The sequence below is a fragment of the Pezoporus occidentalis genome, unplaced genomic scaffold, assembly GCF_034315485.1.
Source record: "Pezoporus occidentalis ecotype Australia unplaced genomic scaffold, CSIRO_AGI_Poc_V1 ctg39, whole genome shotgun sequence".
In the NCBI taxonomy this organism is placed as follows: Eukaryota; Metazoa; Chordata; class Aves; order Psittaciformes; family Psittacidae; genus Pezoporus; species Pezoporus occidentalis.
This window is the reverse complement of record NW_026915713.1, coordinates 171,764-191,121: the sequence shown is the minus strand read 5'-3', so window position 1 is coordinate 191,121 and position 19,358 is coordinate 171,764. Positions and strand designations below refer to the sequence as shown.

The window sequence follows — 19,358 nt, the reverse complement described above, 5'->3', positions numbered from 1 at the left end:
TAAATGCAAAGCAGCACTGAGGGAAATATTTTTACTAAGAACAGCTTTTAATTTGGACTTGAACAGTTGGTCTTGTTTTATAGTCCTGCATTTTTTAGTTTTTGTTTGTTGTTTTTTTAATAATACTTGCATGCTCGGATTTTGTTGCCATAGAAATATGAGCATTTTTAGTTTTGCAAAATTATGCAAATTCTTTTTCTTGTTAAAATATTCATGAAGGAGTACAGCCAGAGATGGGAGGGTAAGGGTCAGTTCTTGTGTCTTAGTGGAAATGAACATTGACATAAATGTTCTAGTTAGTATTTCATTCTGATATTACAGGAAGGCATTTATTGATATGTCTCCTGTAATAAGGGTTTGTCCCTATGGAAGCAAAGACCATGGAATGGGAGACAAACATTTAATCAGTAAAATTAAGAATTGCTTTCAATTATGAGGTTGTTGATAGCTACAAGACCCTTATTTAGAAGTGTTTGATAAAGCTATGTTATTTAGAAACATGTCTCAGAGTTAATGCTCAAATAGTGACTTTGATTTCATTATCACTAGTAGTCTGAAACATCTTCACAGTTAAAGTGATATTTTTATCCAGATCTACACCCTTCAGCCACTCTGGCCCTGCTAAATTGGTGTTCGTAAGGATCAGAGTAGCTGTTGCAAAAAACTACTCAGCAGCTGATTAGTTTGTATTAGCTACTTTTTTTTCTCCTCTGCAGTTTAACTGTCTGCAATTTTGATGACATACAAGTTTAATTTTTTTAAAATTCCCTCTATGACAAGTGCCTGACATTATGTTACAGGGTCACAGTTTCTGGCATATTTTTGCTAGACTGGGAAACTTCCAATGACTGAAATCTACTTGCCACCAGAGTAATAGGTATGGGCAATAATTGTACATGAATTACTGTTACCACATCACTACTGGAAGAATATGTACCCTACTTTATATTTTCGAGTCCTTGATCTAGTTACAGCAGCTTGGGGAGCAGTGGTTGAAAAGGCACAGTGACGGAAGGAGTCTGATCATATGGAAAGCAAAGGAGGAAGTGAGTAAGCGTACTAACTGTGTGGTTAAGTAACTATAACAAGGTAATCATATATTCTAAATTTTGTAAAGGCTTATCATTAGCAAGTTAGATTTTATACTTCAGGGATGGTTGGCCAGACAGTTCCGTTCTGTTCTCCAGTGAGAGGAAATGACAACTGGGAATGATGATAGAAATTTGAGAATTTGTAGAGTAAATGTCTAAATTCATAAGTACATTTCAGGAAGCAGAATATAATCTTATTGTGCAAATTTGTAATCAGTTACTGATTCCATTAATTTTTTCAGTTTTAAGTTCAGAAAGAGCAACTACATGACATAAGTAGGAGTTGCAGCACAGGGCTTACAGGACAGCTGATATGCTTCAGTTCCCATCTTCTTAGGAACTGAGATTTGTACTATTTTTCCTTTTAGAATCTCCTTATATCACTTAATGTTGTAATATTATGTATTAAACACAATGAATTGTGCATTTTACTTAGACATCTGCTTTTTCTTTGCTTCCAAATAATGCGGTCTACTTCATCCAAGGAGGAAGAGAGACAGGGTTAGGAAATGATAATGTTGATACCGTATCCCAGTAGCAGTGAGACTGGGCTGAGTTTCTGGGTATAATTTAGAAAATCCACAAATAAGAAGCTACTATTGAATTCTTTAAGATTTTCCATTTATATGTTTCTTGTTATAGTAGACCAGCATATATATATATATACACACATATATATTATAGTATAGTGTGTATATATATAATGTGTATATATGTATATACTCACTATACGTGTAGTAGTTACATTGAATTAAAAGAATTGTGTGAGATTTTAATTGGTCTACACTGTGTGTGACAAGCTATTTTAAGTATGAAGGGCCTGGAAATAAGTGTCAGATTGTCATGCTCAGGATGGCAAGGCTTATCAACCACTTTACAAAAATTATGCCTCAGATCTTCTAGACCAAGACAGAAAAGGCAGCAGGACAATTAAGGGATGATTAAGGAGATACTAGAATTTAATGACTTCCCCTTTTGATATTCTTTTCTCACTCATGTTTCTGTTTTCTATGTTTGAATCTGAACACATGGTGTTTCACTGATAGGTGCCGGGGTATTCTCTCTGCTGCCTGGTGACCAGATGCAATGTACAGTAAGACTTTGCTATAGCTAAATCTGTGTTCATTGAATCATAAAATGGTTTGGGTTGGAAGAGACCTTAAAGACCATCTAGTTCCAACCCCCTGCCATGGGCAGGGACACTTCACACTAGACCAGGTTGCTCGAAGCCCCATCCAACCTGGCCTTGATCACCTGCAGGAATGGTGAGCACTTCTAGGTATGGACGTTTCGGAAGGGATCCCAATTGCTCAAATATTGGTATACAGTGTATGAAAGAGACATGGTCAAGGTACATATGTAGTATAAGTTGGCAGGTTTGATCAATGCTTATCAGTTGTGCTTGCTCTGTGAACTGGTGTTTTCTCTTAATCTGAAAACTTTCTGATTAAGGGGAAAAAAGTTGAAGCTACAGATTTGATGGTTCTTTTCACTGCTGGGAAACTAACGTACTGAGATTTATTGTGAATATGTTGTTTCATTATCCAGTGTATAAAGGAAGAAGGTCTTACACAATGAGTTTTTAAGGATTTTTTTTTTTTTTTTAGTTTTCCATAAAGGCCATTTGAGGTAGAGCAAATAAATGTTGTCATACTGGTGTGCTTTATATCTTTCTCTTTGATTTCTTAGCGTATAGCTTAGACATTGGAAGGTATTCTGTGATCAAATGAGTGCCTAGGTTGAGTAAAACTTTTGATTCAATTCTGTACATATGATCAGCAGGGAAAATACTGAAAATTAAAGAGGCTGTGTCATAACATTCTCAATGAGATTCCAGACATGAATGACTTGGAAATCTTGTTTATCGCAGTGGTCTTTTTCAAGAGACTGGAGATGACAGTAAATGCTTTGAAATGCTTAGCTTCCCCTTTGAGTGATTCAGTGTTGTAGAAAAACACTCACAGAAAGCAACTGAACCGGGAGATACAGTAGTCAGGCTACTTTATAAGCTTATTCCCTCCATGTTCAGTTAACTTAACTGGAAGCAGTATTCTGAATAAGTGAATTTAAGTAAAATGTAGCATCAATTTATACAATTTATATGGAAGAATTTTGAGTATACTTAAGCAGGGAAACTAGGATTCTGAACTATCTGGGACAGAGTTGGAGGAACTCCAGGTGATATAAAGTTAGGAGGAAAAGCCCATTCTCTCAGGGGAAAAAATTAACTTCCATATGAAGAAAACTCAATTTTTAAAGCTAGCCAGAACTAAACTGTCATTCAGATGGAACAGGATTATTCTGCTCCCTGCTTTATCTTAAATATTACCATAATGCTTCAGAAGAGCTTTTATATCCTATCTAAATTCAAGTCTGTCTAAGAGAGAAGAGTCTATTTAATCTCTAATTGGATCTTGAGTAGAACTAAAACATGCAATCTTTACTGAGTCCTACTATTAAATGAGTAAAAGTTTGATGTTTTCTTGGTGATGATTCTATTGGAATTCTTTTCTAGTCCCTGCCTTTCCTCACTCTGCAAGCAGCATGAAGATTGGATCAACAAAGCCTGATTAAATACCGTAAATTTACACCAGTAATTTTTTTGTAAACAAGATAATAATCCAGATGAAAACTGTATTAACAATGGAATATTTTCCTCAACATAAGTAAATTAAGTTAGGAAAAGCAGAAATTCCTGTCTACACTGAGTGGGTGGCTAGAGGAACACTTACATACTTCTGTTGTGCTGATTGATGTCTGACTGGACATGAACCAGCAGTGTGCCCTGCAGTGTGTCCAGGCAGCCAAGAAGGCTAACAGCATCCTGGCCTGTGTCAGAAATAGTGTGGCCAGCAGGACTAGGGAAGTGATCATCCCCCTGTACTGGGCACTGGTGAGGCCACACCTTGAATCCTGTGTTCACTTCTGGGCCCCTCACTACAAGAAGGACATCGAGGAGCTCAAGTAGGTCCAGAAAAGCACAACAAAGCTGGTGAAGGGTCTGGAGAGCAAGTCTTATGAGGAACAGCTGGGGTAACTGGAGTTGTTTAGTCTGAAGAAGAGAAGGCTTAGGGGGGTCCTTATCACCCTCTACAACTACCTGAAAGGAGGTTGTAATGAGATGGGGGTCAGTCTATTCTCCCAAGTAACAAGTGATAGGACAAGAGGTAGCAGCCTCAAGCTCTGCCAAGGGAGGTTTAGATTCGATATTAGGAAAAATCACTGAAAGGGTTATCAGGCATTGGAACAGGCTTCTAAAGGAAATGGTGGAATCACCATCCCAGGAAGTGTTCTAGAAACATGTAGATGAGGCCCTTAGTGATACGGTTTAGTGGTGGTCTTGGCAGTTCTGGAATAATGGTTGGACTTGATCCTAAAGGTCTTTAGCTGTCGGTTAAGATGGTACATTGTTCAGTACCTTGTCAAATCATAGCACAACTGCAGAGGTGCCAATCTATTATGGACTAAATTAGTCAGCACTACTGAACTGGGAGCAATCTGATTTTTTTTTTAATAAACAATTTCCTTCATGTAGTTAGTGCGCATGTTCTGGTGGCAGATATCTCTTTGCTGAAATCTGTCGTAAATTAATTGTGTACCTAGAGAGTTTGTGGAGATGAAAGAATCCAAATAAACTTCAACATTTTATTGCAGCTCTATTTCATAGAAATTCAAGAAGGCTAGAAGGGAATGTTAAACTGTGTCTAGTATGAATTCATTGCGTTTAAGCACTGTATCTAGGAGTAGATATTGCCACCAAGAATATGACAGAGCCACTGTAAAATTGAGTGAGCATCTCTGGGTTTTTTTTATAATTATAATAGCAAGCAAAAAAAAAAGTTCATAGGCACATCAGGAAATGAACAGGAATTTTTTTTTCATTTTGGGCATGTCTTCTGGTATAGGAGAATATTATTATCTCTAAGAACCTTGCACTGCTATCAGTAGCTTGCTGTGAGATTCCTTGGTTTCATATTCAGCAGCATGTTTATTAGCTTTCTCTAAAGAAATGTTTCACCCCTTCAAGTTTATAGACTTTTCTTTTTCCTTTTTTTCTTTCTTTTTCTGGTAGCATTTGTTCACTTGATATAGTTCTAATTGTATGTCTGTGTATACAATAATGTAATAGCAAGCAGTGTTCATGTTTCTGAAAGCATGTCAGCTTTCTATAGCTGTATTGCAGCTATATTAGTGTAATAAAAGTATTAACTCTCTCTGTAATGCTTATCTCTCTAATACAGTGCGTTGGTGACTATATATCTGCTGGAACCCCTAATAGTGAAGAAGGAAAAGATCATCCAACTTCTTGATATTTGCTGATGCTTTTTATTTCACTAATTTCTGAAGTCTGCTTTATGAGTATTAGTCTAAATCCAGTTTAATATGGTAATATATTTTTGCTTTTGAAGGTGTCATGTTCTCTTGGATTAGGCCTGAGATGAAAGCCTCTCTTACCTAAATCCATTCAGATACAGAGTTTACGACTAAACATATGAGCAAGTTTTGTATGTTTTATTTCAGTTATACACTTTCTGTGTATTACTTTATCAATTTGGGAAATCTATGTCTCCCAATTTATTTTTAAAATATAAATATAAATATGAAGTGATTTGAAAGTCATTCATCAGGGAGGAAACCATAGACCAGACACTCTCTACGTTCAATTGACTATACAAAGGACTTCTTTCAGTTGTATACATGTAGCCCCATGGTGCCGTATCAGATGCTCCAGTATATTCCATCTGACTTCCACTTAGGAGGGTCATGGTCATCTAATTCAAAAATGGGCAACTATAGATGCTTCAGTTACAAATTGGGTCTCTTCCTAGATGACAGAAGAGCATTTTACTGCTTAATGAGATAAGGGATTGTAAACAGCACTGTGTTTAGGGGAGTTAGCTCTTCTAAAGTTATATCTGGGAGCTGTTGTTCAGAAGAAATGAGGCAGCCTCCAGTATAGTGGAGTAGCTACTAAAACTTTACAGGCATATTTACAAGAGTCATTGGAGAGGGCAAGTGTGAAAAACTAAGTGATTCAAGAATAAGATGGGTTATAAAAGCTGTATAAGAAAGAGGTACTCTTCAGTGACGTTAGCAGGATAGATCCTGATGGCTTGCCTCAGAAAAGCCTTGACAGCAGACTGACTAAGTGGTGGAAGAGAAAGACTCCTAACATTTGATTTCCATATGAAGAGATGAAACCTTTCCTCATCTGTGGCTTTGCAGATATTTGTAGCAATTCTGTCTGTTTTCAATGCTGTAAATATTTGTGGCTTACTATCACTTGTCTTACAATCACTTGATTTTAGTGTGCAGGCATGAAATCAAAGCATACTTTACACAAGGTAGTACTGAGTATTTCATCCGACCTTCCAGCTTTCTTCCTGTTGAGTACGGGTGGTTTTGTTCACAGGATAGGAGCCATCTCTTCTGCTTCAGAGGGTTTTAGCTGACCCAGAATGCAACTGTCGGGATGTCATAGCCAGTCTTGTCTGCTCTCTGGTTCTATGTTTTAACAACATGTAACACAATAGTACAAGTACAGTTAACTGTAAAATTAACCATCTGCCAGAAACTTGGTAGATTAGACTTAACATAGGTATGATTTCTCTCTCCTATACTTGTTTTTCTTAGGAAGTCTGTGACTTTGCTTGAAAACATAGATTTTGCCTTCTGAGCCAGGAAGAAATATTTGATGTATTAATCAGAAAACAGAGGTAGAGGCAAAGAAGATTCTGTGGAACTTCCTTGACATTTTTATTCAGCTATTCTTGCCTCAGCAATATGTGCCTTTGTCACCAGCAAGGCAAACTTTTATGATCTGTTTTCTTTGGTATTGCTATGGCCTCGGATGAGAATCCTTGAGGCAGAGCTCTGAATCTTTGGGTGATATAGAGAACAACATTAAAATGAAGGCATCTTACAGGTGCCCAACTTCTGTATCACACTTGTATTCAAAAATCAGTGAAAAATTGTTTTTTTTTTCCCTAGATAAGACATAATTGTTCATGCAGCACATGGATTGCCCTCTGAATTCTTTGCCTATGAGCGAACTTGTACTTTAAATATACAGAGGAAAGAAATTATATTTGTGAACAATAGCAGAAGGAAGTAGTATTTTCTGTTTTATATAAGTTTGTTGGGGTTTTCTTCTAATCTAATCTACATTGGTGAATACACAACGTAAATACGTATTCTGAACTAGCGGGTGCTCTCTCCAGTATGTGCCATTTGGGGACCTTGACTTTAGTGTGTGATCCTGTTGGTGATATACAAATCTTGCCAGCTGCAACCATGAAACTCAGATGGCTGTGGCTAGCAGAGATCTCAAGAGACTTCTTAGTCATATTCCGACTCTTAGCCATCATATCTCTGATATGTTTTGAACTCCTGTTAAACATTTAACAGAGGAATTCAACAGCATTTTCAGGTAGCTTGATATTGTTTTGGCCATCCCTAGTGTCAGAGAGCTTTCTGTGTACTCAAACTGAATCTTCTTCATGCCTTTCCTGCAACTGCCACAGGAAAATAAAAATGGTCATTTCATTTTTTCCAGTCTTATGTTTTGGTAGACTATTTGCTGTTTTCTCTTAGCATTCCTTTTTCTGGACTAGTCAGTCCTACACCTTTTCGCTAGTGTTCGCTGTTTATATTTTAGAAGTGCCTGATCTGTTCTGGTTGCTCTCTCTAAACTATAGTTTGTCTGATTGTGATTGCTTTGTTAGCCTCTGTGTTTAAGGAATTTTCAGCCTTTGAAAAGCATAGAAGAAAAGTGACTACATGTGATTTCCAAATGATTGAGCAAGAAGGGAATAGTCCATAGATCTGTAATCCTCACATATCTTCATATGGTTTTGCAACACTGGAATTCTATTTCTGGGAAATCCTGATGCTGGAGAAAACTGGCCCCAAATGTTAAGGCATGTTTTCTTTCCTTTAAATAAGTTTTTCTTTTTTCTCCCCAGGTGGCAGCTGCTGGCGGACATCTGAAATTTACAGTATTTTATGACTTCACAAAGGAAGAAGAGACAGTTCAATTGATGGTTCAGTCTGATGTCATCATAGAGGTAAAGTGATTGTATTTTCAACTACCAAAAAAATAAAAAAATTACCTATGCCTTTAGATGTTCAGCATGAAGCCTGGTGTTTGAGGACACAAAACAGCAGGGTACACATACTTTCAGTTAGTTTATAGTATCAGAAAATGGATACACTTCAGAGAACTGAAACCTTCAGTAATTCAAGGAGCCTTTGGGAATATTGTGGTAGCTTACAAAACTATATTCTTCTTGTTTATCAGGAGGAATAAAGAAATAAAATAATTGGTTATTTGAGGTAACTGTTTCACATTCTTTCAGCAGACTTGTTCTTGTGCAGCTAAGATTGTAAGAATTTGCTTTTGCCTATGCAAAGCCATGACACTAGGTTCTGGCTGAAAAACTTTCTTTTGCACTTTCAACTTTATCAGGCAAGCCCATTTCAGTGGTATGAAAGGTGAATGTTATTACTGATATTTATTATTCTTGTAAAATATATTATTCAATAAATCCTGTACCCCAACTGGCTACAGATGGAGATTTTTTCCTGACTTTTTTTCATATTTAAATGTCTCTCTCTCATGTCTGTATCTAGGGTCATGACTTGAGAATCAGCACTCCAAAAGAGGGCATTCACCTGCAGCCTTCTGAAGAGCACACTGAAGAAATTGTGCTGAAACCAGAATCTTTCTCTGTGTATGGCACTGATGTTCCAGTCAGCAGGAGGGAGTTCATGACTCTACTTGCAAATGTAAAGAGGATCCTCATAAGAGCCACATACAGCAATGGGATGAATGCCATCTACAGGTGAATGTGGAAAACGTGTCCATTTGCTACATACAGGCAGCTTCTCAAAATAATTTCTCTCCTCATAGAACTAAGTTGATGTAATTTTAAACACGCTAATTTATTATCGTGAAATACACAGTATTCATTTACATTTTCAAACATTTGTTATTATTTTTTTAAATTTTGGATAGGCAGGAGGAGGAGAGGCAACAGAAAGAAACATCCTTGTAAGGAAATGAAATCACATGGATTATTAAGGCATGAATGACAGTTCTATAAACAAGTTTATCTTGTGAATACATTAATTCCCATATATATGGTAAATCATGGAGTACAGTTGATATGTTGAAGTAAGAGATGATATATTGATATATTGCTTACTTATTAGTTTCCCCAGTTAATGAGCATACATTAACACTGGATCATTAACAGAATAATACATTAACAGAATAATATTAACAGAATAATATCCTAAGTCTCTAAGCTGGAAAGGTGGCTTGAGGGGAGTTTTCTATATTTTTAATCAGTACCACACACAGAACTGACTAATCTCAAAGCTGTTCCTCTGATTTATGTCAGGTTGCTGCCTGAAATGCCTAAAACCGCTGATTTCATGTGAACTCTTGTTAGTCTTTTGATAAAATGAAAGACAAGTTATATAAGATGACACAATGGTTCTGTCGCAGTGGCTGCAGAATGGTTGAATCTGCAAAGCTTATCTTGCATTTAAAAATTTTCAAGGTGCATAATCAAATACTCCAGGTGGGCTAGAAGACAGCCTCTCCCCTGATACTGTATGATTGCACTCAATCTATACATTAATAGTTAGGTATCATAAATAATATCTTTTAAATATGCAATGGAATTGGTAGCATAGTAGTTTTCTACTCACAAGGCATAAAATCTGAAATGCTATCTAACCTATACATCTCTTAATACAGTAGCATAAGCCATTTAGAATGGAGGGAGCTGATAACACGTTAATGATTATTTGCTTAGAGCATAGGTACAGTTTTTACTGCTGTACAATTTCTTAAACAATCCAACCATCATTTGAATACTTAGGTATTCAACATATCCTGATTGAAAGGCAGGTTGTGTCAACAACATGCAGTTTTCTGATTTGAGCTTTAGCAGTGTATATTTTATCTGTTCTAAAGAAGTCACGTTTCTTCAGCCCCTTTCTCTTCAGCTATTAATTTATATGTATTACCTCTCTGTAAAACGTATTACCTCTCTGTAAGTAAGTTTGCGAATCAAAACTAGCTTGAGTGTGAGCTAAACAGTTTCCTAATTTGCTCATTTGGTGATCCATCTTGCATCTCCTTGCATCCAGTTTGAAAACCTTTCATGGCCATCCCCTTCCCACCCTGGTGTTAGAGGAGAGTCAAACCACCAGGCCAGAGGTCATCTCTTATGCGCTACAAGCAGCCTGTGAGAAACTTAATCCACGGCTTTCAGCTGAGAACAGTGGGAGGTCAATGAGTGCAGTTCCTCCACTTCATTTTCATTCAAATAAATTTAAAAAAACCTACCCAAACAACCAAACAAAAAAACAACAAACATTAGCCAGAATTTTCGGAGGAGTACAGGAGCAATTCTGGGGTGAACCATAAGAGCTTTTATGCAGTGCTCTTTTAAAGGAGATATGTGTGATTGACTTTCTTTGGGCCAAAGGTCTCACTAAGTATTATGGGAAATGCAGACTTCAGTTACCAGTAGTTTACATATGTTTGTGTACTGACATTTGCACTAGAATGAGAAGGGGAGCTTTCCTACAAAACCCACTTTGACCAGGCAGTTGAAATCGGTGAAGGGAAGTATGTTGCTGGACATATACCAGCTACAGCTTGCCTCTACTGTGGAACAGCGGGGGTAGGACAGAACACATCGTCTCTGGGCAACAGCACAGAGCTTAGGTCAGCACACACATGTAGAACTGGCAGTATATGGTTTATGCCTTGTACGAAGGGGCAGACCTGTCAGTGATGTGTTTGGAAGACTGCACTACTGCCTACATCCCAGATTACTGCTTTGGCCATTTGGCCATGCGTGGTGCCTCACTGTTTTATAGAGTTGTTCAGGTTCAGCCTTTGAAACATTTTACTGGTGTGTTATAGATCACCTTCCAAAAATAAGTTTTTGGAAATATTCTTCAAGAAGAGCTCTGAAATTAACATATGATTTATGCTTTGCAGGTTAGTATCCACCATCTTCTAGATGTAGTGACATTACAGTTATGAAGGTTGGTCCCTTAAAGGCAATGATTTTTAAAGGGATGTGCAGAAGGGACTGAAGAAATTTTGAAGAGTGCCTTTTTTGCTAGAAATAGTTTTATATTACTGGTACATCTCTAACTAACAGAGAGGAACGCAACAGTTACTGTGTTACTGTGATTACCATCAGCATGTCCAGAAGTCTCTGAAAATAGTTTGCTATAAAGTATGCACACTTTAGTGAGTGCTTTCAGGGTGCTCATTGCAGTGTAGTGAAACAGAAGAGAGGATGTGAAATTCCAATCACAATTAAATGAGTTGGATTTTTCGTCTTTGAATTGATTGGAGGAATTGTAGTTTCACCCATCAGTGTGGGATTTACTGGGTGGAGCTGTCTTCCCAGAGCAGTGCATGCTCCCAATCACATCATGTAGCAACAGTAGCATCTACTGACATCCAGCCCAGTTTATGATCTGTTGTTGTAGGCATTCTGGTGATTTTCAGCGTATAGCTCAGCACTGACTTTTTAATATTCTCTTTGACTTTCATTCATGCTAAAACACACTAGGTGCAAAGCTGTACTCATAACTCTAAGATCATGCAAAACAACTCTTTTCTCTGTATTCTGCCCTTTTAGTACTGCAGGGAAAGTGTTCAGACCCAATGAAGAAGATATTCTTTGTGACGTCTTGGGCTGATTAAGGACTACGGTTGATAGGCTCCAAAGGAAGACATTTTTGCCAAACAAACAGTATAGACATAAGCTTTAGTAAATAAGTAGATATGAACTAAAAGGTTTTCATTGTCTTTTAAACAGGTATGTGTGGTGAACAGCTGAATATTCCTCTGAGAGAGTAAGGAGGGTCTAGCAGAGAGATGGAAATTTTACAGGGTTATTAGATCCTCCATGAATGACAATTTCTGCCTCAAAGCATCAGCAGAATTATGCAACATACTAATTAGAGATCGCTATATTAAGCAACCTGTTCATTTAAATACTGAAGGTTTTCAAAATGGATAATAAGACCACATGTGTAAGGGTTTCCAAGGGTGCTATTATAATCTGTGCTTGAGAAGGGGCCAGAATGGAGGCACTGTAAGATTAAGCAACTTTTTTGCAGTTATGTAGAAAGAGAAAATTTCAATGGATTTGTCTCCAGTTAGCAAGAGCTTTAAACTAAAGATTGTATTTTTCACTTAGTTTAACCTAGTAGAAACATTACTTAATCAGTAACACTTTCAAGTAGTTACTAAACAATATTAATGCAGATATGGTGAGTTTTACTTGAGCATATTTTTTAGTACATTTTTAGGGTCATTTTAAGCTTATAATGTTGTTATTGCTCTATTAGGAAGTTGTTATTGCATAATTAGGAAGCTTCCTCAAATGAATGAGCTTTCATTTAGGTAATCAAGTAGGATAAAAAATGAGAACACAGAAATGCAATCAGTTTGAAAGTGGATGCAGCTTCTGGGTTTAAATCTAGATCCTACTCTAACTTGACAGATCTTCCAAACTGTTGCAGTCAAGTCCATCTGTAGTAAAAGCAGCAGGACAGGAAAAGACAGCTCTCTTATTATTTTGTTTAATCTAATATTGTTAGTTTGTGCTCCAAAGAAAGTTTAGTAGCACTGTTTCTTCAGTTTAATATTCAGAGTGTCCTCTGTTGATAAATATGATAGGCACTCACATGGGCATTGGAAATTGTGGTGCTAAAGATAATTGATTGCTTACAACCACATATAGGATCAGTGCTAGATACAAGAAAAAAGAGGGGAGAAAAGGCCAAGGGTTTTCTTCCATATGCAGAATTGGCTTCAAGACAAATGAGCAATGATTGGGTCAGTACCTCATGTGCCTTATGTAGCTGATGTGATTCAGATGCCTGGCATAGCAGACAGTAAACTATGCTGATGCTGCCTGAAACGTCCCCTTCCCTTTTAATCTTGTTTGTTTTAAGAAGTCAGCAGTTGCTTGCTGACAGTAACAGTCGGCTTACGTATTTGGTCTCAATGTTGAATCTCAAATTGTTCATGCATACCCAGGATCCCGTGCCCCATTACTGCCAGCATTATGTATTTTAGGGAATCCAGAATGGCATCGAGGAATCAAAATTGCAGCACCAAAATGAGAGAAAAAAAAAAATCACTGCAGCTTTCATCACTGAGTAACTGTTAATGCTAAAAACTGTTAAACGCATTAAAATCCCATTTAGCAAATAGCAGAACGTAATGAAAATTGGAACAATTCAGCATACAAATGTGGGATAATACTGAGAGGATTGTTTCTGTGTGTTAGTGCTTCTTTTTGTTCCAAGATCTGTGCTGAGAGGGAACTAGCTGTAGTTCAAAGGATAAATAAACCTTGGACTTTTACTAGTAATTTGTTTCTTAATTTACAGATTTTTTTCTCCTTAAATTGTTAGATTTTTTATTTTTTTTTAATGGTTAAAGCCATCACCATTTGATATTTAATATCCTGGAGACTGGTTATCTTATTGTAAGGAAAACTCAAAAGTATGATTGCAAAATAAGCTTAAGCAATGAAGCAAAGGGAAAATAATGAAAAGTGAGATCTTATTAAAGATCTGGATAGAAACATGCATCCTTCTTTTACAATAGTTTGAAGAAACTTTTACAGACGTCCTGCTATCACGAAATTTGATTCCTTTTTCTGACTGCATAATCTGCAATGGTAGTCCCTCCAAAGTCCAGTCATATCACTAATGATGGTAAAATTTCTGTTATTCTGAAGCTCCTATCCTAATTTCAGAAATCTTTCTTTTTTCCCCCTTACCTTTCATGTCTATCTTATTGAGAGTAGTCATAAAATTGAGTGGGAAAATATCCTGTCTTAACCTTTCCTACAGCTGCTGCAGTAACAACAAAATATTTTTCTTGGACATTTTCTTATCCAAGGTCATCCAAATAATTATCAGGATTTTTTGGCAGCTAAAAGATAAATGACTTGGAGGAAAAAGTTTGGTTTACATTTTCCAAAGAAAATTATTTTTTAACAAAATATGTGTCATGATAGAAAGGTATTTTCTGCTCAAAAAGACTGCAAAAATAGGCTTTTTAGGTATTTCTAGTAATCAAACACTCTATTGAGATTGGTGTGTGAAAATAGAAGTTGCTGAGACTCTGTCATGCCTTACTGAGTTCTTATGAGAATTAAACCCTCAAATCCCAGTTTATTTCCCCAAATGGAAACTGTCGTGGTAAACTACATCTGTTTCACATATTACCCATAAGATTATCAAAGGACTTTTGTTGCCTGTCTCATCATACTTGTATTTTTTCAAAATAAAAATCATGTTCATTGTTTGGCTAAACAGGAGCTGTTTAGACAGTGTCTAGCATTTACTTTTTAAGGGCAATTGTGCATGGAACAGAAAATTCTTCAACTCTGTCTTCTCTGTCATTGGGGAAACCAGGGTATATGGTAGAGAATCTCATTTTTGTTTATCATACAGACATTTTTCTTTCATACACAAAATACTTCGTCCTCCTGGACAGACCTGAAATCTTTTTCTGAGGTCAGATCTCCAGAATAAAAATATCCTATAACAAAAACCTTGTAATGTAATATTTTAGAAAGCTCAAGTAATGGTTTATAAATTTTGAAAACACTGCTTAGTGTCAAATTTGCTACGTCTATGGCTGCAATGCAAGTTGGCTCATGCGGCTTGCAGGCCAGGAATAGCCTTCCATCTACTGGTACAGTGCTGTGAGACTTTTTAAATCTATTTTTATCGGTATGTTTCTGACCACAGTCTCCCTCACATGATTGACAAAAATAGTAACAAGCCTACAGATGTGTAGTTTAGGAAGAAATAGATGAATATTAAAATCTTATTTTTGAAATAGGAAAACAGAAACAAGCCACTGAATGTCACAGTAAATATTCTGTTTGTTGCATCAAGCAGCACAGCTACTTCCACCTGATTTGCTGTTTTAACTGTTCCATTTCTGTTACATCCAGGCTAAGGAGCGTTAGCATTGAAGCTGCTGATCACACTTCAGCTGGGACAAAGGTGGCATCTGCAGTGGAGTTATGTGACTGTCCCCCAGGGTATGATGGTACCTCATGTGAGGTGAGTATCATGATGTAGTCTAGATCAATTGTGCTGGCATTGTGATAGTTGTAAGCAACCAGTGGCCCCGTGTTGGTAAAAAATAGCAAAAGAGCTGTCCATTCCTATTAGGAATTTGGTATGGGTTGTTTAGTTACCTTTCTTCTAGGTGGTGGTTCACTATATTTGATGATATTTGAAATCTGAAGTGATTTTTTCTCTGGTGATTTCTAAGTTATGAAAAGACATTTCTTATAATAAATAGAAAATGAACGCATTTGTACTCTTCAGCTGATTGATATTACATATGCATGAAACTATCACATTTAGAAGGAAAATGACACTTATCTCACCTGTGCACAATAAAACCAGATGAAATTGTCTGAGTTAATGTGGTTGGGTTTCATCTTTTGTTTTCTTAGGGCTTTGCCATTTGCCTTGGAGTCTTTGAGGACTGTGTGTGTTCTTGTGAGGATTGTTTCACTTCGGTTCTGTTACAGCTAATAACATACACACATGCTCAGAAAATACCCACTTTCATAACAAATTCATTAGTTCACACAGAATGTGTTCATACAAGTGTACATATGATTAACTAGCTCACATGGGCACAGCTTGAGGTAAATAGAAGCCAACAAAAAATTTTTCAAAAGCTTTGCCTTTAAGGAAATAGTTTCAACCACCAAGATGCTCTGCTTCACAAAACTACAAACAGTATGCCATTTACACAGGCACTCTAGGCATTTGCTTGTCAACTCTCTTTTTCTTTAATTTTTTCCATGCTTGTATGTGATATTTAGGGCTTTAGAGTCTACTTTCATGCCAAGTGTGGTTTCTTGTTGCTGGAGCTAGATAAACTAATGTAGAAAGAAGGCCTGAAGGAATTAATGGATATTCCTATCACTTCCAAAATGGTACAGACAGAAAAGAAACTGGAGAAGAGCATTGCCTACTTTCACTGAGAAAAAATTTTGAAGTCTGACCATTGTCTGTCTGTTCAATTATCTGAATTAAAAAGCTTCATGAAGTGTCATTGTGCTTCACACTTTATTTTACTTGTCCATTTTTTCTCTCAATTCACATTTATGTGTGATTTCCTAGACAGCAGTTGGAAAGGCGCTAATAGCAGATGTTTCAGTATCTATTTTTGTTGTAGAAGCTGAAGGACTTGGGTAGAATTCCTGTCATGGTGTTGCCGAAATTCTCCGTCCAACATTGTATCCTTCAAGGCTAAACCTTTTCTCCAATTCAAAATAGTCCCTGAAATTTGATATATACTTCAGATCATATTCCACAATAGAAAGTACATCTACAGATAGGTGCAAATTTGAAGTCTCTATGCACATTAGTGTTCACAGACATTCTTTGATTCCTGCTGCGGCTAAGTGCTAACTGCAGACACCATATCGTAGTCCCTACCTGTACGTTGGTTTTGCTCCCAAGACTGAAGGTGATAGACTTCTTCGTGAACACACTTTTCCTGCTTCCCCTCATTGAATTTCAAAGCATTTTGAGCAGCTATATATTGGCCTATCTTACAATAACAATGATAGAGTTAAAAGTTTTAGTTTCCATGTCTTTATTCACTAAATTAGTTTCTCAGGAGTGTTGTAGCATAATATGCATTGAACAGTTACAGTTGATAGAAAAAAATAGGGACATATTTTGGTGTTCTGAGTAACAAGGACAAGCAAAAAAAAACAACCAACAAAAACCAAAAAAACCCCACCAAACAGTGAAGTTTTAGATTTCCAGACAAACTAGCAGTTGAGAAAGTATGGAAAAATAAATTGAAAATATGGATTTCTTTAGAATACTATATTGTTATATTTGTGTCTTCTGAATATTTTTGTCCTTGTCCAACACTTTGCTTCTTCCGGTTTCAGCCTAGCAGAGTTTCATTTTTATTGATTTTGTGGAGGTTTTCAGTTTCATTTTATCTTCTTCATTTAAGTAATGTATGTGTGTGTTTCCTGCATAATGATGTTTTGGTACCTAGCATAGATGCTGCAGCACTAAAAGAAGCCATTATTTACTTGTTTTCTTGCTATGAATGTTTTGGCACAATCAATCTTCAGGAGACAACCAATCCCATTTAAAATATATTGTATCTTGTGAGATTGTTCCATTACACAAATTTGGAATTCATTTTCAACAAGATTCTAGTCAAATCAAATTGTTACTCTTTTGTTAGTATATCTGAGAAATGAGCACAGAATTTCATGAGCATAGATAAAGCAGATCAAGTTTTAAATTTCAAATACCAATTGGACAAATTTGTGATAGTTTGATTGTTCTACTCACGTGAATCTTCTGGCCTTTATTTGCCAACATCCTCATATTTGATTACTCTTCCCCACCAGATTTGTTCCCTTTATATCTATGCTTTTATTTCCTCTGTGGAAGAAGTTGCGTTTGACTAACATCACTATGATGGCCAAGAACTTTCCCAACTCTGAATGTTACCTCATTTCTTTTGTTAATATCCCAATCTATAATCTTTTATTTCAGTTTTGTTTTAAGCCTTGCAGTTGATATTCTATGTCTAAACCCTTAGAATTAGTGACTTCTGGAGCCTTGCTTTGTACAGGATCATGTGCATGAGATCATTCTTTTCATAGTCACCAAAAGAGGGAAAACGTTTATAGATTTATACAGAAAAAAGCTTAGGCAATTGTATCTCATGTTACAAGGAGGAGAGGGAAAGGCGATTTCTTTTACCCCATTTTTCTTTTTTTTGTTTTTATAACTCTGAATTTTAATTTTTAGTATTTACAGGGTTTGTTAGGACTGTCTAACCAAGAATTAAAAAAAAAGTTAAAAATAAGGCTATTGTTTCAGGTTTTGGGATTTTTTTTTTAAAGAATCATTTAAATTCATCTTCAAATTTCTTTCACATTTTGCAGGAGTAAGACATAAAGAGACATCATCTTCCTTTTTATAAAGGAAAATCATCTTGATATATTTTTTGAAAGTGTATGTGAAGGGGTTTTCTTTATTAAATGATACGTTTAGTATTCTATCACCTCAAAACTTTCTTTTAGTATTAGCCAGGTGCTTTTGAAGGTCAACACTCTGTCATGAAGCTTTTATTATGCAAAATCCTTGGATCACATGAGCATTCTCATTGAAGAAAGATGATTTGCAAAAACTATAAAGCTATTTGTGAGATATATAGTAAGAAAGTCTGCTGCTTGACAACTTATTATGAAGAAATGGAATAGATGAAATTTTCACTGATGAATCACAGTTGTACGATGTCACCTTTCCTAAGAAAAAACTGTCCATGCATTTAATATTGATCTGAATCTAGCATTGAAAAAAATAAAAGATCACAGCATTTTCTTAAAGGGAAATGACTATATATTTAAGAAGCACAATTTGTAAATAAAAGGATGGCTTTGGTTTTAGCCTGTGCTTTAATTCAGAGTAGTCTTTCATTAGACTCCAAACAAGAAAGACTAAATGGTATTTTAATTGCTCTTTGCAGCTGAACTTCTGAGAAGGTTTTTGTTGTTTTGGGGTTTTGTTCCCTCTTTCTCTCTCCTTCAGCATTTTGTCTTGTGGCTATGTTTCAATCTGTAGCTCTTGCTTTGATGCCGTCATATTTCAGTTCTTCGTTTCTCTGCTTTATTTTACCATTTCAGAAAAATGTTCAAGTTAAGGATTCATCTAATCTCACATCTGCCAATAAGGCTAAGGTCAGTGCAAAGCCATAGCACCAGGAAGAACAGCTTTCTAGAGAAATTATGGTATTTATTAGTCTGACAATTATGTTTTTGTGCGTGCAAGTATCAAACTAAAAAAAATATTTTTTAAATCCCATTCATTTCTTTGTTCAATTGAAAGTTTAATTTTTTATCTAATTTATCTTACAGTCTTGCTGGCCTCAACACAGGCGTGTGAATGGCACAATTTTTGATGGAGTCTGTGAACCATGTACATGCTTTGGTCATGCAGAATCGTGTGATGATACCACAGGAGAGTGCCTGGTAAGTGTCACTGCAGGAAACTGAATGAACATGGCCAGCATCAATTCAATACATCTGTGCAACTGAATTAAGGACCTCTGAGACCTGAAATACTCAAGAAGCAAGGCAGCTATTAACAGACAAGATCATTATGTTGAACTGTTGCTGAAGTTAAGGA

The 19,358-nt window shown here is 36.3% G+C and overlaps 1 protein-coding gene across 6 annotated transcripts in view; it reads left to right on the top strand.

The window, feature by feature from the left end:
* LAMA2 (laminin subunit alpha 2) overlaps nucleotides 1–19,358 on the top strand; it is a 370,092-nt gene that overhangs the window by 193,257 nt on the left and 157,477 nt on the right. For all 6 annotated transcript variants that reach the window (XM_062632338.1, XM_062632337.1, XM_062632336.1 and 3 more), the window contains exons 13-16: nucleotides 8,057–8,158; nucleotides 8,724–8,935; nucleotides 15,119–15,230; nucleotides 19,088–19,201. In XM_062632338.1, the coding sequence (XP_062488322.1) occupies nucleotides 8,057–8,158; nucleotides 8,724–8,935; nucleotides 15,119–15,230; nucleotides 19,088–19,201 (540 nt within the window). The remainder of the gene's footprint in view (nucleotides 1–8,056; nucleotides 8,159–8,723; nucleotides 8,936–15,118; nucleotides 15,231–19,087; nucleotides 19,202–19,358) is intronic.